This window comes from Molothrus ater, chromosome Z (genome assembly GCF_012460135.2).
Source record: "Molothrus ater isolate BHLD 08-10-18 breed brown headed cowbird chromosome Z, BPBGC_Mater_1.1, whole genome shotgun sequence".
NCBI lineage: Eukaryota > Metazoa > Chordata > Aves > Passeriformes > Icteridae > Molothrus > Molothrus ater.
Genome location: NC_050511.2, coordinates 30,607,992 through 30,634,002, shown reverse-complemented (window position 1 = coordinate 30,634,002; position 26,011 = coordinate 30,607,992). Strand labels below are relative to the sequence as shown.

Sequence of the window (26,011 nt, the reverse complement as noted above, 5' to 3'; positions counted from 1 at the left end):
GTTATAAATAGCTCAAGTAATTTTTTTCATCTAGAAAGCTGTGCGGTTTTAATTGGAGGGGCATTTGTACAGGTGAGGGGAAAATGCAGAGAGTGTGGCATATAAGGTAATTAACCTTATTTTCAAAATGTTGTCTTAATTCTAGGTGGGAAATCAACAAAGCTTATTTTACCTTCACTTCTCCAATATATTTCATTGTGTAGAAAGCACTAGCAGTAGCAGCTATTTTTCATTATGTTGGGATATATGAAAGCATATCAAAAGTGGGGCAAGAAAAGTTGCTAGATATTTCAGGCCTGGCTGGGCAGGGAGGTGAGAACCCATGATGAAGTCAGCTACAGGGCATGGTTATGCCTTGTGGCTGTGCCTAAGGCTATAGTGTTTGGAACAGTGTTTAAAGGGTCAGTGTGCAATTTAAACAGCAAAAAATTCCCTCCTAGATTTACCTTGTCTTGGTTTTATTTTTAAACTCTGTCAAAACCCACAGCACAGAAATTTTTTACTGAGCCAGGGGTTTAATTTTCCCTTTCTCTTCTTTAGTACTGAATTTTTAGAAATCAGCCAGGCTGCAGCAAAGTTGCTGGACCAGTAAATGATACTATCTTAGATGAGACGATTTTTATCATAAAAGACATTTCTCTCTCATCTTCTCTTTCTCTAATTTTCATAAATACAGCAGTTTCAGGTTTTAATGGTGGAATTGCATTTTATTTATTTTAAAATACTGTTGGCTGGAGTTTTTTGATTTGTTTTATTTTGTTTTTTTAACCACACACTGATCCAAACGGAAAAAAATATGAAAATGACATCATAAGCACTAAAATTTTAATATTTTCATTACCTTTAGTTCTGAGAGCAGGATTTTAAGAGTGTTTCACTTAGGCTAAATACAGAGCTACAAAGCACCAGGAAAACTGAAAGGAGAGAGTTTCCAGGTTAAGGATGTTTACAGCATGGCATTCCATAAAAGTAAAGACAAAGTAAAGTTTCTGGTTTCACCCCCTTATCCAGCCTGGTGTATGCAGCACCTAAGGTACATCACCATTCCTTTTACCTGCACACATCTTGAAGCAGATTTGGGTGCTTGAAATTAATTTCCATATGCCAAAAGGAAAGCTGAGCTAGAGTCACTGGTTTTCTCAATTGTTTATCTTGCACACAAAGTATAGGTCAGTGTAGTTTGCATTGGATACAGCACTTTTTATCTTCAAGAAAGAATAATATTTATAAAAGCTCATATGATCACTAGTACCAAGAATTTGGGAATTACCAATCAAATTTATTTCCAACAATCTAAAAGTAGAAGACAGAAAAAAAAATCCCATCAGAATAAAATGTTGGTAATGAAAAGAGTCTTATGGATAAAATGCAAGAATTATACTGCCTACATAGCATACAAAACAAAATAAAAAATACAAATGAAAAAAATATGTAACTCTTGCCATGATGGCTATCAGGATACCAGGAGGATAAAAAAGCAGTGGCACAAATGAAAATGGAACTTAAATTTTAATTCTAATGGGAAAAGATATAATAAAGGGCATCATGTGATGATACTGCAACCATTACAGTTCACAGATTCAATAGATGGTGTAACATTTTCTAAGGACAAAGATTTAAAGTATCATTGGGTATGGTATGATAGCAGGCCACTCCACTTTCTCAAAGACTGGCAGAAAATGAATGCTGATAGAATTTTGTTCCTTCTTTCCTAGTTTGACTACTCTCCAATTTCTCTACTAACTACTCGCAAGAGATGTCATGCTGAAGAGTTTTGTTCCTTGGTGTTAGAAGTTATTTTTTTAACAGAATTCTATGGTTCCAGTAGAAAGGAGTATATGCAGACCCTTCTGAGCATTTGTTTCATAGTTATCAGAGACTGTCATAATCTTAAATCAGAGATCTCATTTGCTCCTTCTAATCTTAGATAGAAATTGAAACTATACAGAAATTTCCCAGTTGTTCAGATCTATGAGGAACCTCCATACTGGGAAAGACAGGTGTAATCTGGAGAGACAAGAGAAACTAGATTACTTTGAAGAAAATGATACGGATTTGTCAGCAGCTCATATAGACACAGAACTCAATTACTTGAGAGGGCTCAGGGTGCACCAAAATTTGTGGAGCACTTTGTATTTGCAAAATACAGTTTTCCTTCAAGCACTCAGATATTTTCAGAGGTGGTCCTGTGAGTCTTGAAAGTGGAAGATTTACATAAGGCCCAAGACACACTAAAAATTTGGATTAAGTCCAATTGTGAAAAACAACAAAATAATTTTTAAAAAATGAACTCTTACTAGACTAAATACAATAAGAGGATGTTAGAAATTCTGTAATTATATTCATTTTCTCTTTTTCCCACCTTCCCACTGAGATCCATAATAATACTCTTTGTATGTTCACTGCCAGTCTGAGCAACATGAAGAGAAAACAACCTGTTCCCAAAATAACAAAACATATTATTAGCTAATCCATAAGGGAGAAAGCTGTACAGCTGCTTACTATATTGAATCTGTTTTGGCTTTTACAATGTTTTATTATATCTTGTAGGCTGCATTAAAAAAGAAAAAAAAAAAAACAGAAAAAACAACCAAACAAAATCAAAACAAAGCCCTAACCTAATGCAAACAAATAACCAAAACAAAACAAAAAACCACTCCCAAAAGCCAGTCTACTGCAGTTCTGTGTGTTTTGCCTAGGCCTGTTTTGCTGGTTCACACTAGATTCTGTTTGTTTAGGGAATCGGCAGGGGCAACTGACAGTGGTTTTTTTCCTCTATATAGTTCTGTCCATTAGCCTACAAAGCAGACACTGACAAAAGAAAAAAGGGCCCCTGCACTACTTTGAGTGCTATTTTGAACACAAACCATAATCTCATGGAAGTACTTATATGACGTTTCTCACTTCTCGCATAACAAATTAAGTAGCACCACTTGCCTATGAAAAAAAAAAGAACAAGAAAGGTGCATTTTGTGTTTGAGAAGTAACAACATAACTTTTAAATCAGAAATACAAATATAAGGAATGATTTAATCAGTTAGTAAAAGGAGGTATAGTTTTAGGTACTTACTACTGTTTCACATTTTGTTATAATGTACTTTTTGTGTATTACTTGAAAAACTGTATTACATACATGCACATTGCCATACTGCAGCCACTGCAGAGCGAACTAATCTTCAGGAAGAGAAATGTGTTTCAAACCCATAGCAAGTAATTTAGCTTTCACTCAGGAAAGGCAGGTGGTCTTGCATCATTGGAGAGCCTTTTGAACAATCATTACAAAGGTTGGGGTTGCAATAGAAAAAGGCACTGACATGTCCTGAGGAGGGAACTTTTGTGTAAATTGCGTGAACATACAGGATCTAATAAGAAACTGGAAGCCAGACCTAGAAAATACACACAGAAGCTCAGCAGATAAAGCTGACTGCTGTAGATCATATGTCACCATAGAAGCTAAATCAGATTCAGTGGAGTAGAGTAAGCTTTGCTTCTCTCATGTTGATTATTCAATATTATGTCTGGTCATTTTCAATGCAAACAATTTGTTTTTTACCCACAGCTTAGCTATGAGTGTTTAAATGGTGCTGCTATAGAGCAGAGTGATAAAGAGAAGATGGACAAGCCAAGATTGGATAGTGGATGGAGAGGACCACCTTTTTAACAATGGACATTTAATTATGAAGAAACCTCCCTGGAACTTTTTTTAGTGGATACACTGTTTTGATGTATCTCCTCTGCTACAGCGTGCTACTGGTTCAGCTCAGAAAAAGAGGCCAGATGGAAAGCTAGGGGAAAAAGAAGGAAAGTGATGCTAAAATTAAAACTTTCAGGATGGGCCATAAGAAGACTTTTCTTGAAAAAAAACTTAGTAGTTTCTTAGTTTGATTCAGCCTAAGAGCCTTAATGCCACATTATTAGTTGCACTGATTAAGGCCTGAAACACTATGTCAATTTTTCAATTTCAAATAAAGCTAAATTCACACAAAACATTATACTGAATTCAAATGAATCATTGCAATTTTCCTATCCAAAGTTCCCAGAAACTTCAATCTATAAGGAATACTATTATCCTTACTTATATGCTTATATAATTATATATTTATTTTGGTTTTGCTGCAGGATAAAATTGAATTTCCAGTTACTCAAATAACTTAAAGTGATAAGATCATGCTATTAAGAATCACTAAATGTCTGTGTAGAAACCATGTCTTGGAGTTTTCTGATGTGAGCAAGGATACAGTCTATCTTTAGAAGCTCACTGTATTACTGACAAATTAGCACTTCTGCTATAGTCTTTCACTCCCTGATTAATTTTGTAGATTATACCTTACTGACTAGAGGTAAAAGTTGTATGGGCAAATAGATATTCTACAGTGTATATGTAGTGTGTATGTGTATATATTTTATATATATATATATATATATATATATATATATATGTAGGTATATGGGTATATAAGTAACTGTAACCATCATTAAATGTGCACTCTATCACTGAATTTGTACAGTTCTGAGCTAATTTAATTGCTAATGCTTTAAACATAAATGAAATTGTCTTTTTCTCCCTAGTATTTAATTTTCAGAGTCAAAAGGGTTAAAGTTAGAATCTGATTTAAACTTCAGAAGAAATTAGGCATGATGAGTGGAGATAATGCTGCCATGAAATCAGAAATGCATATATCAAAACGCCAGCTGTAACATCATATTTCTAAGGAAAAGGAACTAGGTCTATTTTCTTCTTTAATTCTCGTGTACCACTATTAAAACCTTAAAGGAATTGTAGTATTTGCTGCTTTTTTAAAAATGCCAATAAATACGTGTAACTCACAAAACTAGCATTTTAAAAGATCCATGAAGCTGTGTTTGCTTTACCCATCACCTCTCTCCCATAGAGCCCATCATGGTTCCTGCCTGGCTGTACTGCAGGGATGATAGCGAAAACCTTGTTAAAGACATCCTACCACTGAAACAAATCTGATTCAGCCAGCAGCACTTTTGCGTTTGTGGACTAAAATAAGACGGGTCTGGTGCAGTTCTTATCTTAAGGTGAATTCACACCTGTGATAGCAGGTGGTTTTTTTTATTTTATTTTTTCCTATCAAAGCTTTCCTTTAGGACTGAAAAGAACAAAGGACCTCTCAAACCACCTTTTGTTCTGTTTTTGTGTGTTGCGCCAACAGTATGTATTTTGCTCACTGAATATGGCAAATGAAGCCGGTTGTGTCTTTCAGGCAGAAATCTCTCTCCCATTTGACATATTTCAGCGTTGGAATTCACTGCTTCTATAAAAGCAGAACAGAAGAGCACAGAAACAAGGAATTTTAATCAGCGGGGCGAATCTTTAAATACTATATCAAGGCTACCTCCACGTGGAGAAAAAAAAGATGACGTAATGCTCTGGTGAAACAAAAAGGCGAAGGCCGGGACCGGGTGGTGCGGGCGGCTGGGGGCGGCAGACCCGGGCCGGGCCGCGGCAGCGCCCGGGGCAGCGCCTCCCTCAGGGCCCGCGCCTCCCTCAGGGCCCGCGCCCCGCCCGCCTCGCCTCACGCCGCGCCGCCAGGTGGCGCCGCCGCGCCGGGAATCGCCCGGGGCGGGTGCCGCGGGCCCCGAGTGCCCCAGCCCGGGAGTGCCCGCCCGGGAATGCCAGCCCCAGCTCGGGAGTGCCTCCCGGGAATGCCGGCCCCAGCCCAGCGGCGCCTGTGCCTTCTCCAGGCCGCCGCTCAGTAGCCTGTAAATGCAAGAGCGCTGCTGCTCCTGTAAACACAGTCTGATTATGAGTGTGACAGCCTGTGCTCAGGGAACCATAGCGCTCCGGAGCTGTTTGGGAGATTTTCTCCTGGTAGGTAAGCTGTACAGCATTGCAGAAACTTACACGGGCTGCTAACATCAGGCTAAAAATAGCGTCAAAAGAGCGAAATAGCTACTAATCTGTGTAAAGATTTTATGTTAACTCCCCTAGCTCCTAACTACCAGCTCCTCCTCGGCGGCTCTCATGTGACCCCACCTGGAGTACTATTGCCAGGTCTGGAATCAGTACAGAGGAAGGTGTGGACCTGTTGCCGTGAGTCCAGAGGAGGGCAAAAAATGAATCAGAGGGCTGGAACAGATATCCTGTGAAGAAAAGCTCAGAAAGCTCGTGCTTTGTCTAAAGGAGAGAATGCTTTTGTCACTGAAAAAGGGGATTATAAGAAAGATTGGGTCAAGCTTCTTTAGCAGGGCCTGTAGCAATAGGAGACAAGGTTGTCTCCTATTAACTCCTTAAACTACAAAGGAATATATATAGAAGAAGTCTTTTATTATGAGGGTGGTAAAATACTGTTACAGGGTGCCCAGAGAGGTCTTAAATACCCCATCTCTAAAACCATTTAAGGTCAGTTCAGACAGGGCTCTGAGTTACCTGATCTGGTTCAAGATATCCCTGCCCATTGCAGGAAGTGGTTGGACTGGATGACCTTTAATGCTGACTTCCAAACCAAACTCTTCAGTGGCTGTGTTGCCACTTGACATGAACCTGAAAATAAATGGACTCTGCTCTGTCTTACAGGAGACATCTAGTTGTGTGTGTCACTTTTCAGAAGCTAGCTGCCAGCTAAAAGTATTTTTGCTGCCAGCTAAAAGTATTATTAAAAGTAGTTTTGGTGGTTGCTAGTGTCAAACCAGTTATGGATAAAATTACACCAATATCCAGATAATGTTGCCATTTACAATTAGCATGACATACTCAGAACTTTTACTTCTGCAAGATCTTTCCATTATGTCTCTACCACAAAGGAATTATTTGCTATGTCCATGACATCTCTTTGCATGGACTGGCTAACCAATTTGTACCAATATACCCACTGAAAAACCTGCTACATGCTTTTTTTGAGCATTTTATATGATAAGAAAGAGAAGAAAAACAAAGCACTGATGCAGAATAAGCAACAGAAATGGAGAGGTCTGAGCTAATTTACTTACTGTAAACATGCCGTTTTGGCATGTTTCACTCTCCTTAAATAACTAAGTTGTTGACAATACTTTTGGTTTAGGGAGAGAAGAGACCTATTTCCCATTATCTTTTAAAGAAATTAAGGGGCAACACTTGTGCCGATGTCCAGAATATTTCATCTGCACCCTGAAGAGTTTTCCATTGTTCATGCCTGTTGCACCTTCTCTACTTTGTTGTGCTAAGTACAGATGCATAGTAATCAAGCACAGATGTACTCAGAATGAGCCCTCTACTCCAGGAAAAAACAAACAAACACTCAATTATGATAAACCACAGAAGCAGGATTAAACTTCTCAAACCTAAGGTGTTTGTGAAAGTGAAAAAAAGGTAGTAATTATGTATAACAGGAACACCTAGTAAACATGAAAAATATCTATATTAATATTATTTAGAGCTTTAGTTAGTCATACAGAGATATGAATATGCATTTAAGTGTTATGAGCTCTGTGGATCTTGTTAATGGCCAGCTTCAGTGGGGTGCATGTCTTATCATAGGGTACAAAATTATTCACACCTGGGACTTCAATTGCCTCTTTCCCTCTTTTTGTATTATAGAAACTACAGAAGAGTACTGGGTGGTATAACAAGTGATTAAAGGGCACTTGTGACACAAATAATTTAATAAGCTGAATGATCAATTTTTATTGATGCTTATCCTGCCTTTAACACCTAATTGAAATATATTCTTAGTGGAAAACTTCCTGTGTCTTTGTTTTAATATTATTTACAGCATTGATTCATACCTTTAATCTTCTGCTCTTCCTTATATTTTACTTGCTCACTTTTTATTCTGGTTTCTTTCTTTTTCTCTGCAGTCTTCTCTGGTTTTTCACGTTCACCCACATCATCTTCAGCTCTCTTGACATTTCAGTCTGTTGATGCACACAAACATTCTGCCAAAACAAGTTAGCTAGAAATAGGGCCATCCTTAGTGACTGCTCCACTTTCAGCACTACATTGTACCCACTGTGATTGACAGAGCTCATGCTGCCCAGCCTAATAGTTCCTAAGTGGTGATTAACTGGGCTAGTGATACACGGATGGGGGTTGATGGACACCTAACTTCCTGCTGCCCTAAATCCACCTAGGTGCAGATCCTTTACTCTTTCAGAAATACCACACTGGATGATTTACTATGCTTTGCTAAGTATTGTGGTGGTTTGGTTGTTCATTTTGCCTCTACTCACCTCACTTACGAGCTCTGCTGAGTCTCACCCTGAGGAAATATAAAATGCGGGAGCTGCGTGAAGACAAGAGAATGAAGCAAAACATCTGAAATGAATCTCCCAAAAGTCTGGTGCTGTGTCTAAACAGTAAGAAATGGCTACTCAAGTTGTGGAGCTTAGGAAGCTAAGTTCTGGACCTATGTTCCAAGAACATATGAGAATTCTTTAAGCAATGTTATTTTCCCAAGCAATCTCTTTACATCATATCTTTTATTCTTTCTCTTCTAACATTTATTTGCTTTGTCCTCCATACTCTAATTATCTAGACTATAACAATCCAAACTCTAATAATACCCCACTTTTCCTTGTCTATTTCTGTCTTCATGTTCCAAAAAATAAAAGAATAATTTTGAGAATTTTTTAAGCCTTACTCTGTCTCCATAAATCAGTGTAAGACTTCCTTTATATTTAAGTGTATTGTATTTATTATGTCTGTGGATGCATTTGGTCCCACACAAAATATTAATAGTTTAAGCAGAATTGTGTATTACTGGATGACAGGTGGCATACAAAGCTGTTGCACAACACCAGAATACCTGAATGTGCTATATGCCCAGATTATGTCATAAAGGAGGATCTGGAGCTGGCATATTTTCTCACACAAAAATAATCTAAATAGCCATTAAAAAAAATCTCTCTGTGAAAGACTGTGAAATCTCTGGACTAAAACTCATAAAATGTAATAAAGTTTAAATTTCTTGCACTGTGATAACCTTGTGGCCCACTTTGGGTATGCTTATACTATAGCTTTGGTTAAGATCAGGCATATACCCTCAACACAAGAAATTTTATCCTGTATTTTTCATTGCCAAGTATTTGTTCTTAAAGTGCACAAAATAAATACTTCTCAGATTAATTTGATAGAAATTTTCAATCAAATGGGCAGGCGCTTCAAAAGTGCACATACAGCAGTTCAGCTTGTAATTAGCTTAAGTCCCTGGCTGTCTGAGACATGTAAGCTACCTTAGATTTATTTTTCTTCTTTTCCAGCCATAGGCACTGTTCCCATGGGGAGATGGCTGTTCATTACCTGACCAGTGCACAAGAATAGTTCACCATGGAGCAGGAACAGAGAAGACTCTGAGATAAAGGTTGCACTAATAGGAAATTGGAGCAAAAGGCGTATAAATGAAACTCTAGAAATGTCTCCTTAGGAATACAGTTTACCAGGCTTGCTTTAAGGGCCAGAGAATTCAGTGAGTTTTGATATTTAAATACTGGGCTAGCATCACTCTTGAGTAATTTTCTTGACCTAGCAATGGTTCCAGGGATTTGCCTAGTGTCAATGTCAGATATTCCTCACCACCTCTTCTGGAATACACCCAACCTCCTCTCATGTTGCACATGTTGCATTTATTTATAAATAAATGCAGACAGCTTTTAACAATTGTGATTATTCAGATGATCTTCATCTGTAAGCTAATGATAATACTGCTCTGACTGAAAGATTTGTAAGGCTATGGTCATTGACATTTGTGACACGCATAACAACTAGGCAGGCACGGTTTTTGAAAAGCTTATAAATAGAATAGCCCATTATGTCTTTGGCAAGAAGACAGGTTTGTTGCTTTTTAAAAAATCTTTAAGTTTAGCAATATTTAGTATTTCTATTTAGATGTCATAGAATTTCAAAGAAATATTACTGTTCTTTTGTTCTTTTTAAACTGTGGATTACTGCAGTAAAATGTAATATTTTATGATTTATGTGAAATCTTGAGATTAGATGCTCAATGCTTTTTGGAAAATTTGTAGTTGTCATTGTTGAAGTTGTACTAATAAGAATATACACTTCAGTACTCCAAGGACTGGGTTTCATCAGCAGAAACACACTTAGAAAATTAAAACAACTGGAGGATAACTGCATTGTTTGTGTATAGGGCATGACTGCTGGAAAATGCAGAATCAGAAAATTATGAAAGAAAAGGAAGAGATGCCAGAGAAAAAGCTTGAAGATCAAGCAGCTATTTATGAGTATAGTATTTAGGGTGGCCTTTAAGGGAAAAAGGCCTTTATGAATCAATAAATTTTATACTACTTAGGTTTTGATTTTACCATAACAGCCATAGTAGTTAAAAACCCCTGTCTTCTTTGCATACTAAATGACTTTTCAATCTTCCAAGTTTATTGAGAAGTATTTATCATATTCTTTTAGATATTCATTTTGTGGTCTCAGTATTTTCTGGCTGATGTATGTCAAAGGTGTAATAAAGAAGACTGAGAGTTAAAGAGTATTTTAAATAAATATTCCCATGCTAAATGTATGTCTTCAGAAGGTGATACAGTAGTGCAGCTATTCCCTGAAGATGCTATAATGTGTGCAGTTTTATGACTTGAGATAATTGTGCCTCAAAAAAGTCACTCTTGTCATTTTTCATTGTACCAAGAAGTAAAAGGTGCTGTTAGGGATTATGCCAATCAAAACAAGAAACCTACAGAATAATACTGGATTCACATGGGCTGTTACTGTAAACTACTATAGTACTCTTAAAAAAGAAGCATAATTGCTCCTCTGCTAATGCACTAGCATGGATGTTGGGCTAAGTCATATGACTTATCTCACAGGGGTTTCTTGATTTGTTTCATAAACAATTGGTTGCTTATATTCATAAACAGACGGACTACAAAATTTCTGTTTCTGTTGCTCCTACAGTTGCTGTTTTAAATTCTGTTGATTACCTAAATTCCAATAAATATATTTAGAATAAAACAGCAATAATGTACAACATTATAATTGCAATATGAAAGCAAAAGTAGAATTTGTAGGCAAAGTGATTAACATTGCCCATCTAAACAGACAGCTTAAAACATAAAATTTGTGCATGAAAATTTTTGAACTATTCTCATGTAGTTTTGAATGAGAAGCTGAACAGGGCTCTGGGTACTTTTTAAGATTAGTAGACTTACCAGGTATACTATGCCTAACATTTTTGTCTGTACTACTGTCAATGTATCTGCAGGCTGTGACATTCGCCTGTGAGTTGCTGATGTTAGTTTTTGTTGCCTCAGATGCATTTCCACTTAAACACAGATTTCTTTTTTAATTCCGTTTCAAAGCATTAACTTCAGGTCCTGCTGATGCTCTTCATTTTCTTTTCAGATTTTCAACACTTCAGGGGAAGGATTTAGGGCATTTATTGCCTTAACAGTTTGACTGAAACCCATTCATGGTTTGACAGTGATGTGCTGGTAAAATGTTCTTTCACCTCCTTAGCCACTTCTCTAGCACAGAACCAAATATGTAAAAAAGTAAGTGAGTAAGTGAATAAATAAGTAAATAAATAAATAAATAAAGTCTGCCTGATAAAAGAAGACACTTTATGTCTGTTATGTACTTATATAAGTTGTATGTATATAATTTGTCTCTGACATTTCATTTGTCTAACTAAGACCAGTAGTGGAGAGCCTGCAGAAATGGTATTTCACAAAGGCAAAAATAGGGTTTTTCTCTGCACAGAGAATGCGGCCAAATGGAGGTCCAATATAATTTCACCTTAAGTATTACTGAAATCTAAATATTAAAATTACTTACCAACTTTTTAGGGTAACCATTGATTGCCTTTTCTTCACCAAGCTTTACAGCAACGTGGAAGATTTGGATGTAGGAGAGAATAAATCGTAAGTTCTGGGGGTTTTTTGTGGTTTTTTTTTTGTTTTTTTTTAACAAATTCCAGTGAATTCTCATGAGTATGTACTGCTCATGAGAGGTGTACTGCTTCAGTCAGTGCAAAAGGGACTGCGGAAGATGTTAAGAGGAGAAGAATCTGAGCCATTTCCACACAGCCATGTTTATCAGCATTGGAAGTACTTCAGTCATACATCTGAAAATCTGAAGAGACTATAAGAAAATTTATTGTTGAAATACCTTGTTTTAAAATCTTGAACCTTATATATTACAGCTAATATTACTGCTAAAAACTGTAATTTGTCAGCTCAAGATTTCAGGGAAAAGTAGCTTGGTTTTGCACGGTGTGTGATGTAACGTTGTTTGATTTGGTCTGGTTCATCCTGAATAGTTTCCCCCTCTTTCCCTGGAAATCCCCAATTTCTTATCGTTATTTGTCTATCACGTTTCCCCTCCCCTATCCATCAGATGTGTCTTGTTGTCCCCACCCCTGGCCTTTGTCCATCACTCGGCAGCCCTGCCTTTCCTTCTAGAACCTTCTCCCCAGGGTGTCGAGTGATTGGGCAGGGGCAGGGACCCCTCCCCAGTTTTTTGCTGATTTGTCGGTTTCATGCGTTCATCAACCTATGTATCAGTTCTTTCATACCCTCATTGGTTGTCATGTTGCCCCTCCCGGGCCCTCCCCCTTCCCTTATAAGCTGTTACTCGCCCTCAGTTCGGTGCTCAGTCCTTCTCCCTCCACCCTGCTTTTTCTCCCTTCGACCTTCCTTCAATAAACCTGCCAACCCTTCCTGAAGGCTGAGTCCCTCTTTCCTTGCCTGCGCCTCCCTGCGTTTGCCGCCCTCCTTCGCTCTCGTACCGTGGATCTCTTCGGGACCCATAGGCGCGATAGGAGCTCCGGGCTCCTCAAGCGCCCCTTCGCCGCTGATCGGGGCTGAACGTGAGCCGGGCAAACTCATCATCTCAGCACCGCAGCAGTTTGGCGCCCAACGCGTGGCGTGAAGACCTCTGCATCTGAGGCAGTCTGTGGATCCTGGAACATCGTTCGGAGGACTGTATCTCGGAGCAGGAGTCCCACGACGCGCAGGTTGGATTGTTCTAATCCTTTGGGCGACTCACCGCTCTCCGTGTAGCACGCCCTCGTTTCGGGAGGTGCGGTGCTCCGGAGAGAAGAAGGCGACACCCTCTCAGCGCACCCTAAAGAGGCCGCCTTCGGCGCAGGCAGCTCCCGCTAGCAGCAGCCTTGGTTCGTCCCCCTGACGGGTGAGTCTCTTGGCTGTGTTGTGCAGCCCACCACCTGACCCCACGGAAAACCTGGCGTAGGCATCCCGGTCCTCTCCTCGGCCAGCGGGAGGGGGAGGTCAGGGTCAGTGGGGACCCCGTTCAGTTTTATTTCAGATTCTTTTCGCTTTCCCTGTTGCTAGTGGTAGAGCGAGTGGCCGACCCCTGCGTGTTCCATCAGCAATTATGGGTGCTAAACTGTCGGCCACTCAGAAAGGGGTTTTTTACCAAGTTGTGGGTACCCTGGGGGGTGGGAATTATAAGTTTAATAAAAGGGAAGTTAAAAGTTTAGTCCGCTGGCTGACCCATACCTACCCTGATTTAAATGCTGAATCAGTCTTGGATCCCAGATTCCTGAAGCGGGTCCAATCCCGCCTTCAGAGAGAGATTCAAGCTGGCAGCAAGTCTTTTCAGAGCCATTTTTGTTTAATATCCCTTTTGATTTCTGCCCTCGCTGCTAAACCCTCTTCCCGGACCCAGCCAGCGGACCCCCAGTTATACCCCAGTTCTCCCCGTCCCCATGCACCTGTCCTTCGTTCCTCGCGCCCTCCCTCCCGAACCGAGTCCCTGCGGGGAGCAGCCCGCGACAGCCCCGCGCCAGGGAGTCACCCGTCCCTGAGTTCCTCGCGGGCGACCCGGTCCCCGAGCCTCCGGAGGTCTGGCCAACCTCCGGAGGAGACTGTTCCTGCTCCCTCTTTCCGCACCCCCTCGACCCCAGTTGTTAAACCCAAAGTTCGTTTCAGTTCTCCGCGGTCCTCTCGCCAAGATGGCGTCAAATCATCCCAAAATGGAGGGGACCGCGTGTTCAATCCTAAAAAACCCCCTTCTCCTTCCCAGAGTTCCCCCACTCCTTCCCGAGCCCCCCCCCAAATCCCTCCCCTTCCCCCCTCGCGGGTTCCTCCCACGTCCCCTCCCCTTCCCCCTCCCCCTTCTCCTCCCCCTCCTCCTCCGCCCCCTGCTCCCGAAACTCCTCCCCCTCCTCCCCCGCCTTCACCCCCTGCAACTCCTCCCCCTTCCCCTCCTCTCCCACCACCCCCCGCCTCCGCAACGACGTCATGGGGCCCCTCCCATAAGGGGAGGCACTTTGCTGCAGAACCCTCCCTCCAGTTCCCACGCCGGGACCCTCCCTCCCCCGCTCCCGGTTCCCACGCCCTCCCTTCCGGTTCCCACGCTCTGGGGGCTAGCGGGGGGGGGGTCCCGAGCCGGGGACCGGAGCTGTCTGCAGTCCCATCAGCAGCCCCGGTCGTTTTTCATCCCGCGGGAGATGGGACAGCCCTGGCTCAATGGGTCCCCTTCTCTCATTCGTCCATGAAGGAGCTGTGCAAAGCACAGAAAGAGTTCGGGAGGGACTCCGAATATTTTCGGGGACTCCTTCAGGCCGTCCTGGCGGAGTCGGTCATTACACCTGCCGACCTCCGCCGAGTCTTCCGCTGCCTCCTCAATTCCACCGAGCAAGTGCTCTGGGAGGCAGCGTGGAGAAAGGAAGCCTTGAAGGTGCTCCCGTCCCTATGGGATTCCCCGAACTCCCGGACGAGTGTAGACGGGGATGTCATTTCCATTGACCATATGCTTGGGACGGGGAACTGGAGTGACGGAGCAACCCAAGCCAGGGCCATACCCGTAGAAGTCCTGCAGCAAACTGCCCGGGCGGCTGAGAAAGCTTTCTTGGGGTTGCGAGCGGCCACACCCCAGGTCCCATATGCCAAAGTCCTGCAGGGTGCCGAGGAACCATTCCTCGAGTTCGTGGAGCGGCTCCGAAAGTCCATTAACTATCAGGTTGAAGGAGAACACTTGCAAGCCGAGCTGTTAAAAGAGATGGCATTCCTCAATGCCAACTCGGCTTGCAAAGATGCAATCAACAGCCTCCCTCTGGAGCCAGCTCCCACCCTGCGGGACATGCTTTTGGTGTGTGGGAAAAAAGTATTAGTTCCATCAGGTACCGGACCACCACCTGCCGCAGCCGCCCGCCTGAGGACACCTTTCCGCCCTGCCGCCGCCGCCGTCGAGGAGCCCCCATTTACCACCGACGTCTGTCCCACTACCGCGCAGCCGCTGCCACCAACATCAGCCCCGGTGCCCAAGCCTCCAGCCACACCGTGCCATCTGTGTGGGAAGCTGGGGCACTGGATGCCCGCATGTCCCCTCAAACAACAATTTTATGAGTTCAAAAAGTCCGTGCAGGGGACCCACGGGCAAACTATTCAAAAAAACTAATTAAACAGCGCAGCGGCCCCCTGCGCCAGGACACAAATGCGGAGGCCTGTTCACACCATCAGTCCTGGCGGGAGAAGAGGGAGAACAGTAGAATGATGCCTCCAACTGGACTTGACCTTCATGCCGGACTGACACAAACACCACCCATTGATACTCATGCTCTTTCATCCTGTGTTTCCTCCCGTAGGTTGCAGCTTGCAGAACCATTACATCTCCGTTCCGCCGGTTTCCACCACGTTGCTGTCCTCCCGGAGGGTCTAACAAACTGGGAACGTCAAAGCCACAGTCTCCTCGTCCTAGGCGACACAAAGGCGACCCCACCAGAAGTGAGTATTGTCCCGAGCCTGCTTCCCGCTGGCTCGGAACAAATCTCACTCATGCTGCACTGTGTCCACCCCCCGCTCTTCCTACCGAAGGGGCAGATAATAGCCCAATTCTTCGTCGTGCCACGACCATCCACTGTTTCTGCTTTACCATCTCTAAAACCTCAATCAGCGGCCCAGGCCTCAAACATACCTACAGTAGCCTGGGCTCAAGCTCTTGGGCATGAAAAGCCCAAACTTATTTGTAAATTGAAAAAAGGGGGAGAGCAAGTCGCTCTACGCGGCTTGCTGGACACAGGGGCAGACGTCACGGTTATTCCCTCTCGGGATTGGCCGTCGCGTTGGGAACTGCAAAGCGTCCCTGGCCACATCAGAGGTGTAGGAGGGCTTCAATTGGCGAGGCAATCGAAAGGCATCGTACAAATTACGGGGCCCGACGGACAATTGGCTTCTGTTCGTCCGTTTGTATTAGATTATACGGAACCCCTGTGGGGGAGGGATCTCTTGGCCCAGTGGGGAGCCCGAATTGACCTACCAGTGGCTCCCCAGGTTTTTCGGGCAGCGACCACTGCTGAGCGCCCCACCTGGAAGCTGGATTGGCTTTCGGATGAACCAGTACAGGTGGCGCAGTGGCCGCTAAACAAACAAAAATTAGCGGCGCTCAACGAGCTCGTGCAGGAACAACTACAGAAAGGGCATTTAGTAGAGTCCATGTCGCCTTGGAACTCTCCCATCTTTGTCATTAAAAAGCCCAACAAAGACAAATGGCGACTCCTGCATGACCTCCGTCAAATTAATGCAGTTATTAAAGATATGGGACCCCTCCAACCAGGGATGCCGTCCCCTGCGATGCTCCCTAAAGATTGGAATTTGGCAGTTGTTGACATAAAAGATTGTTTTTTCCAAATTCCTCTACACCCTGATGATGCGCCGCGCTTCGCCTTCACGGTTCCATCCATCAACCGTGAAGCCCCAGGCAAGCGCTACCATTGGACAGTATTGCCACAAGGCATGAAGTGCAGCCCGGTGATCTGCCAATGGTACGTCGCTTCCCTGCTGACCCCTGTTCGTGCAGCTGTGGAGTCAGCCGTCATCCATCATTATATGGATGACATTTTGATTTGTGCGCCAGACGACGACCTGTTAGCCCATGCGCTTGACCTGACAACCACTGCGTTGGTTGCTGCAGGGTTTGAGCTGGCGCAGGAAAAGATTCAAAGGATGCCACCCTGGCGGTACCTCGGCCTTGAAATTACCAAGCGGACCATTGTTCCGCAAAAATTGGCAATAAAAAGCAATATCCGAAGCCTAGCAGATGCCCACCAACTGTGTGGTTCTTTAAATTGGGTGAGACCTTGGTTGGGTATTCCCACGGAAGACCTAACCCCTCTCTTCAATTTGTTGAAGGGGAGAGAGGAGCTGAGTTCTCCCAGGACCCTCACCCCGGAGGCCAAAACCGCTCTGGAGAAAATTCAGAGTTTAATCTCGGCCAGGCAGGCCCACCGGTACCAACCGGGCCTGCCATTTCGTTTCATTGTTTTGGGAAAACTGCCACACCTTCACGGCATGCTCTTCCAGTGGGACGGAGTCATCGGGAAGAGCAAGGACCGCGGGGCGAAGGACCCTCTCTTGATCATAGAGTGGGTATTCCTGAGCCACCATAGGTCCAAAAGAATGACATCGCCACTGGAGCTGGTGGCTGACCTGATCCGAAAAGCGAGATCACGGATCAGAGAGCTGGCAGGTGAGGACTTGACGTGCATTCATCTTCCCATTAAATTCGGCACGGGCCACCTCAAATTAACAATGTTTGAGAATGTCCTTCAGACGAATGAACTTTTACAACTAGCTCTGGACAGCTACACGGGCCAAATTACGATAGATCGGCCGGCCCACAAATTGTTTAATCAAGAATTTGTTTTCACCATCAAGTCAGTACAGAGCAAGAGACCCCTCGATGCCCTGACCGTTTTCACTGACGCATCTGGAGCATCCCACAAGTCAGTGATGACTTGGCGGGATCCTCAAACTCAGCGGTGGGAGACAGACATCACTGTGGTAGAAGGATCGCCACAAGTGGCTGAGTTGGATGCAGTCGTCCGAGCTTTTGAGAGGTTCTCTGAGCCCTTCAATTTAGTAACTGATTCAGCATATGTAGCCGGTGTAGTGTCCAGAGCGGAGGGAGCAATCCTCCAGGACGTTTCGAACATTCGCCTTTTCGAGCTACTCTCCAAACTTGTAAATTTAGTCTCCCACCGAGAGCAGCCCTTCTACGTAATGCACGTTAGGTCACACACCGATTTGCCGGGGTTCATTGCGGAAGGCAACAGGCGCGCTGATGCCCTTGCCGCTCCTGTTCAGGTGGCCCCGCTCCCTGATCGCTTCGGTCAGGCCAAACTAAGCCACCAGCTGTTCCACCAAAACGCGCCTGGCCTTGTTCGCCAGTTCAATCTGACGCGCGAACAGGCCAAAGCTATCGTGGCGACATGTCCCCAGTGCCAGTCCCACCAGCTTCCATCATTGGGCCTGGGGGCAAATCCTAGAGGACTTTCGAGCTGTGAAGTGTGGCAAACAGATGTCACTCATGTTCCCTCCTTTGGCCGGTTGAGCTTTGTTCATGTCTCGATAGACACTTTCTCCGGCGCGGTATTCGCCTCCGCTCACACGGGGGAAAGAGCAGCGGATGTCGAAAAACACCTACTTCAGGCATTTGCTGTTCTGGGCATCCCTAGGCTGCTCAAAACTGATAATGGGCCTGCGTACAAGTCCAGGGAACTGCGCCAGTTCCTGCAGCAATGGGGAATAGAACATCGAACAGGCATCCCCTATTCCCCGACAGGCCAAGCCATGGTAGAGAGGGCTCACCAAAGCCTTAAGAAAACTTTAGAACACCAGAAATCCACCACAAAGGTAGAGCCCCCTCACATCAGACTCTCAAAGGCGATGTTCACTTTGAATTTTTTGAACTGTTCCTTTGAGAGCCTGAACCCGCCCATGGTTAGACACTTCGGGAGCCACAACGCGCTGCAACCTACAGCCAAGCCTCCGGTCCTCATCAAGGACCCGGAGACTTGGCAGACCCAAGGACCCTTTGACTTGGTGACCTGGGGGAGAGGGTACGCTTGCGTCCTCACTCCTTCTGGTCCCAAGTGGGTGCCCTCAAAATGGGTTCGGCCTTTTGTGCCCAGGGAAGCGAAACACCGGACGAAAGAGCAACAAGTCCGTGTCGCCAGTTGGAGGCGCCGAAGAAAGCCCCTTGACCCCCTTCTTCCGCCTATCTGTTTTTTATTCAGTGATGAGCCAGAACCATTCGAATATTTAGTTCACGTTTCTTAAAACCCAGTTCTCCTTCCCTGATACTGCCTCTTTTTAGTTTTTCAGGTATGGCACGGCCCCAGACACACCTAGTTGCCACCTACCTCCTTTGGGCCACGCTCACCACCAGCTGCTCTGCATGGACTCTCCCCCAGCCGAAACCTAATGTTTGGCGGACCCTCGCGGAAGCCCTGGGGCAAGATCACCTTTGCCTGAACACGGCGGCAGCTGAAGACCCGATGGCGTCTTGCCTCGTGGGGATCCCGCTCCCCCCTTCCCAGCTTCCCTCCCCTTTCAATTATATTTACTCCTTCAAAACCACCCCGAAATCCCCCACTGCCTTTTGGAGCGCCTGGAGAGACCATCTCCGCTTACAACCTACTCTTGAGGTGAACCCTCCAGAGCTCCATTTGCTCGGCTCTGCACTTGCCCCAGTTTGCCTCATTTTTCGATATATCCCCAGCCCCGGTAATCCTCTATATTTTAGAGAAGCCCCGGGTTCCCAACACCCCCCCTCTGCCTCACTCCGGTATCCACGCACTCTGACCCTGTTGAACCCCTCCAATGCCTCCTATCTCCCGAACCAATGGTGCAAACGTGTTGAGAAAATCCCTCTAGCCACCTCCCCGAATGACAAAGCAGTGACCCTTCCCCATGGTTTGTTCTTAATTTGCGGAAACCGAGCTTGGGCGGGAATCCCATCTAATCCTATCGGGGGACCATGTGCATTAGGCCGGCTGTCCCTGTTTACACCCAACCTGACCCATATTATTGATTGGCAAAATAAAAGCGCAAGCCTCAATTCGACCTTCGATTCAAAACGTATCAAAAGAGATTTAAAGAATTTAGATGAAGGCTGCGACTCTGTGATTGAACATTGGGACCGTACAAAAGCGACTGCCCTCACAGTTTTACTCCCTTGGGTAGCGATCGCGAAGTCACTAGGCGAATTGGGCCGCCTAGAGTGTTGGGTTGTAAAACAGGCCAATCTTACGTCAGCCGCCCTAACGGACCTCCTTTATGATGAGAAAGTCACGAGGCAAGCCACGCTCCAAAACAGAGCCGCCATCGATTTCCTCCTCCTGTTACACCAGCACAAGTGCGAGGAGTTTGAAGGTCTCTGCTGCCTCAACCTCTCATCCAAGGCTGAAGACGCGAGAGTCTCCATTGAGCGCATGCAAAATCATCTTGAAAATATTAAAGCGCAAACTACCGACTGGCTGGGGGACATGTTCCGCGGGTGGGGGTTTTCAAACTGGGTAGTGGCCATCCTGAAGCCAATCGTTTATTTATGTTTTTCACTTATACTTGTGTTACTCGCTGCCTCAATACTATGGAAAGTACTGAAAAACTTTATTAACCGAGCCCTCTCCTCTCCGGAAGTCCTCCGACTCCAAGCACCCCCTAACTCACCAGAAGAAAACTCTTGGGAGGACCCTGACGAAGGAGACAGTATGGAGCCTGTAGACCAAGAACTGTCCTATGAGGACAGCGAATTCGAACCTTGAGAACATAAACTCAGATACTTATAATAAGTTAGTCCCCCCGTCCCCCCTTTCCTTTTTTTGTTGTTTGCGAAAGGGGGAGATGTGGTGGTGTGTGATGTAACGTTGTTTGATTTGGTCTGGTTCATCCTGAATAGTTTCCCCCTCTTTCCCTGGAAATCCCCAATTTCTTATCGTTATTTGTCTATCACGTTTCCCCTCCCCTATCCATCAGATGTGTCTTGTTGTCCCCACCCCTGGCCTTTGTCCATCACTCGGCAGCCCTGCCTTTCCTTCTAGAACCTTCTCCCCAGGGTGTCGAGTGATTGGGCAGGGGCAGGGACCCCTCCCCAGTTTTTTGCTGATTTGTCGGTTTCATGCGTTCATCAACCTATGTATCAGTTCTTTCATACCCTCATTGGTTGTCATGTTGCCCCTCCCGGGCCCTCCCCCTTCCCTTATAAGCTGTTACTCGCCCTCAGTTCGGTGCTCAGTCCTTCTCCCTCCACCCTGCTTTTTCTCCCTTCGACCTTCCTTCAATAAACCTGCCAACCCTTCCTGAAGGCTGAGTCCCTCTTTCCTTGCCTGCGCCTCCCTGCGTTTGCCGCCCTCCTTCGCTCTCGTACCGTGGATCTCTTCGGGACCCATAGGCGCGATAGGAGCTCCGGGCTCCTCAAGCGCCCCTTCGCCGCTGATCGGGGCTGAACGTGAGCCGGGCAAACTCATCATCTCAGCACCGCAGCAGCACGGATAAATTGCAAAGGTTTCTTCCATCTTTGTTTAAGTCTGAAATTTTTAGTCACATTTGCAGTCCACCATATTGCGTTGGAAGTAATTTTTGTTTGTTTGTTTGCTAGTTATGTTTTTCAAGGCTTGGAAAGTCACTTTTTCCACTAGAAAATATATCAGGTAAGTCCTCATTAAAGTCTTGTCTAAATGAATACGAAAATCTAGATTTGAGCCTTGATATTTTCTTTAAAAATTGCTGCACTGATTTTTTGTTAACATCTTTCAACAGCATGCTTCTACCATTGTTGCTAGCTGTTTGAAACATTATTGCTCTGGACTGTAAGTGTCAGCAGAAGCTATTAATAGAAAAATGGCAAAACGTAAGATACCCTAATATAATGCCAGGGAAAATACCTAGAATCAGAGAAACCTCTGACAAGAGGTTCCTATAGGTGTTATTTTCTTAACAGTGCCAAAATATGCACTAGTTTAAACTGAACACTCTGGTTAAGGTGGTTTTGTTTGTGGCATGATGCTGTTATATTATCCTGTTACCCTGTACAAAAATCTAATCATAGTCTGTGTTTGTAGATCAAATTACTGAGAATATAGTATTAAAAAAAAAAGCTGGTTTGAAACATGGTGTAATGTAATACTTTATATCCCAGCTCATTTGAGAGGGGTATGTGAGAGAGTGATTGATTGTAAATATTTTTCACATTTCCATTACTGAGCAAGACTTTTGACCTTGCGATTCAAGATTTATATCATCTGGATGTGATTTTTTTTAATAGCTATGATCCTGAGATCTGTAAAGTCTATTTATTATAGCAAATTCAGATAATTCACTTCAGAAATCTGCTGTACCATTTGGTATTGTAGCAAACTTTATGTTCCACAGAGAGTAGAATAGTTAAGTCTTCTTGTATATCAGAAGGAAAAGAAAGGGAGGAAAGAATGTAGGGAGGGGGGGTAGCATTTCTGCTTAGCCATATGTCATGATTCATGTAGCTTACGTTAGCTATATTAAAGACTTCTCAGAAGTGGCTTTAAGTCTTACAAGAATGGCTGGAGCAGGGATAAACAGAATAAACTGAGGTTATTAGTCTGAAGCAGTTGATTTTTTTTTCCCAGAAAACAGTGAAATATGAAAAACTGTGATTTTTTTGTGATGTTTTTCCTAACCCATTTCACCAGTTTGTCCAGAACCCTCTAAATGGCAACATAGCCATGGAGTATGAGTCCCTCTTCCCCATTTTATTCAATATTCAAATTTGCTAAGGATTCCCTCTCTTCTTATCCAGGTCATTTTGGATTCAGTATCAGTCTCCAGGCTGTACCACTAGGGACTGGCCTCAAGCTGGACATTGTGCCTCTGTTCACAACCTTTTTTTTTTAACCTGGCAGTCCTTTTTTAAATCCACTGTCCATTCATCCATCTGATACTTAATCAGCATGTTTATAAGGATACTATGAAAGACAGTATTGAAAGCCTTGATACAGCCAAGATAAACATATCACGGCTCTCCACCTAGCCAGTCATCACGTTAGCCAATATTCATCCCTGTTTTGCTTATCAAATGCTAATATTATGAAACTCACTCATAGAATAAATTTTTGTGTGAAGGCCAGTGCCTCTAAATTCATTGCGCTTGGCAGCAAATATTTGATTGATTTCACTTGGTGATGAACATGCTGGAAACCTTATGGCTTTGCAGAACCAGCCATAATGTGTTAGGCACTGCCACAGAAAAAAATCATTCTCAAGGGGTAAAACAATTGCTGGTACCGTGCTTTTCAACTGTGTAACACTGCGGAATTTCATGGAAGTGCAACATTTATCTCCATCTTCCATAAGTTAATTTCTGAACTCTGGAATACCTGATGTGTAAAAAGAGCAAAATTTTAAAAAGCGCAGAAATCTTGAGACAGTTACAAATCAAAGTGATGTGGTGGTGTCATCAAACTAAACTGCCATTTGATTTTACTTTGACATTAACCTGTTTATGTTGTCAAGGTTAAAAAATAAAGAGTAGGTGTTTATCACTGGAAGTGCTAGCTATTACTTGACAACTGAGACATGAGAGTTTAAATCTATTCACACTGAATTCAGCAGGAATTTTACCAATCCTTTTAATCCTTCATTTATAAAGAAAATCACAGAACCTGCAGTGCTAGTATAAGAACTGCAAGGAGGTATAATTTGTAAGGGAGATTTGTTAAAACACAGGATCTAATCTTGCAAAGCTAGCACTGGCATAATTCTTTCAACAGTTAATAAATTAGAATAGGGAAGCCCATGGTTCATAAGTAAATGACATATACAGTAAGAAAGACATGAGAAAAGGATACAAAAGTTTACACTTAAGATAGAAGCACTCAGGTTTTAGAATGTGGGCTGAATACATATACATCACAGCATTAAAGTCCTGGTTTTAGACAAAATTAAAAACACTATAAAGAGGCAAAGTTCCAGGTGATTCCAGTAACAAAAAAAAATAGGAAAAAAAAAAAGAAAATTAAAAAGTTCTAATTTGTGTTTAAATGGTAGTTTCTGAAGACACAGATGAGCATCAGAGGATGGAAACTTGATAAATCGAACCAATGAGTAATTTATTCTTGAAAATAATTGTATGCATACAATCATTACCTGATATTTGTCAACATAGAAGTATCTGCTTTCAATGGCCTGCTACTGACCTGCTGTTTTCCAAATCAGCACATGTATTAAAACTTATACTTATCGTATAAGTTTTAACAGCTCTTCCCTTTACCAAACATCTTACAGTCTCAGAAGTGACTAGCTATAAACCAGTGCCCAAAGAACAAATTAATTCATTTTTTTGCTTCCTTGAAGACATTAGTGATGCTTGAGATGAAATGAAAACACATAACCCCCTGAAAAAGTAGGCCATCTGTGACAGCATAGATGTAATTTGGAATAATAATAAAGAAACAATGCTGTAAAAAGTATGCAGCCCACTAGTGTGCCACTGTGAGTGTCACTCTTCTGCGCAAAACAGTCACTCAGAATTTCTTAGTGACAGAGGGGTTGGAGTCTGTCACTCTGTAAGCAACTAGGAGGCTTTGTACAGGTAAGCAGTTCTTTTATAGTCGTTATTGCAGTACATTACATACAAGCCAAGTAAATATGAAAAAAATTTAAATAAAACTTTTATAAAGATGCAAATAATACTGACCACAAAAAAGATGTTAAGTTTTTTGCTCATTGTCAGAAAATATTCAGATATCCAGTGCCATTCTTGTGGTTCATCAAATATAAACTAACAACAAGTAAGAGTAAAGTTGCTTTTTGTTGTTTTTGTCACCATCATTACACATGATGACAATAAATATTACTATTAAAAATAGTGGTTAGTGATGCCCCCATGAAGTGCTGACATTTGATACCTATACCTGGATGCACTGTCCCTGCTCTAGCCCTCTTGCTGGGAGTGGAATTTCAGCTTTCCATTGCAAGACCAATCATACCCTTTTCAGGGGTGGGAGGTGCTTTGGAGGCACCCACTGTCATGTCCAATTGGATCTTCATCCTCATACTCAATTGAATGGGCCATTCAGTTGAGGGGGGCACTTTCTTTTTTTTTCTCCATAGGGCAAATGATTTAATGAGCATGGATGCAAACAGGACAGAGGTACTCAGTGCCTTCATAGCCTCAGTCTTACCAGCAAAGACTTGTGAAGAGATTCAAGAAGAAAGTGGATGCAGATCAAGCCAGAGTTTCTTTTGGAGAACTTGACCCATAGCATATCCATGGACAAGCTTCTTTGAAGGTTTCTGAGAGAGCTGATCAATATTTTCATAGGGCTGCTCTTTAGCATCTTTAAAATAATGAAAATTGGAGAATGTCTGAGATGTTTGAAGGAGAAACGGTATTACACTTCTGTGTTTTTTGCATGGTCTGTCTTTGGTAGTGGAATGGCCACAGAGGTGGCTCCTGTGAAAAGCTGTTGAACCTTCAACCATGTCTGGCAGAACCAATCCCTGATGGCTCTGAAGATGGACATGGTGTTGGCCAAAGCTGGGTCAATGAGAGAGGTTGGTAACGCCTCTGTGCCAATGTATTTGGGAAAAAAAATCAAAACAGTACGGAGACAGAGGTTTTGTTTATCAGCCAAAGAGAACATGTGAGGAAAATGTGAGAACATTTGAGGAAAACTACATGGCAACACTTCGGTCAGTGCAGAAGGAGGGGAAGGGAGGAGGTGCTCCAGGCACCAGAGCCAAGATTCCTCTGCAGGCCATGGTGAGACTCTAGTGAAGCAGCTGTGCCCCTGCAGCCCTTCGGGATCCATAGGGGTTGCAGAGATCCATGGGGGGGTGCCCATGCCGGAGTGGGTGGATGTCTGGAGGGGGCTGTGATCCAGTGGGAGACCCAGTGGAGAGAGAGGGTCCCTGCCTCCAGGCTGGAGCAGCCTGTCCTTGGAGGACTGCACCCTGGAAGAATGACCCACGCCACAGCAGTTTTTGGAGGACTGTGTGCCCATGGGAGGGACCTTGATTGCAGCAGCTTTGGGAGTGCTGCAGCTCATGAGATTGAAGCCATGCTGGAGAAGTTAATGAAGAACTGTCTCTTGTGGGAGGGACCCCACAGCCTCATGGGGAAGGACTCCTCTTCTGGAACAGTGGAAGAAGATCTGGGGTGATAAACTGACCAAACCCCTGCCATCTGTCTCCTTGAGCTTTTGGTGGGGGGAAGGGAGGGGTTGGAGGAAAAAGGATTTTTTTTAAGGTCTTATTTTACTTCTCAATATTCTCCTCTGATTTTCTTGGTAATAAATTCACTTTGTACTTCTAAGTTGAGCTT

The 26,011-nt window shown here is 43.6% G+C and overlaps 1 protein-coding gene across 1 annotated transcript; it reads left to right on the top strand.

Annotated features, from left to right (window-relative positions):
- The first annotated feature begins 12,916 nt into the window (after positions 1 to 12,916).
- On the top strand, positions 12,917 to 21,195 carry LOC118699696 (uncharacterized). Its single transcript, XM_036403798.2, has 2 exons — positions 12,917 to 13,099; positions 19,028 to 21,195. The coding sequence occupies exon 2, from the start codon at positions 19,038 to 19,040 to the stop codon at positions 20,475 to 20,477; it is 1,440 nt and encodes a 479-aa protein (XP_036259691.1). The 5' UTR covers positions 12,917 to 13,099; positions 19,028 to 19,037; the 3' UTR covers positions 20,478 to 21,195.
- The last annotated feature ends 4,816 nt before the right edge of the window (positions 21,196 to 26,011 follow it).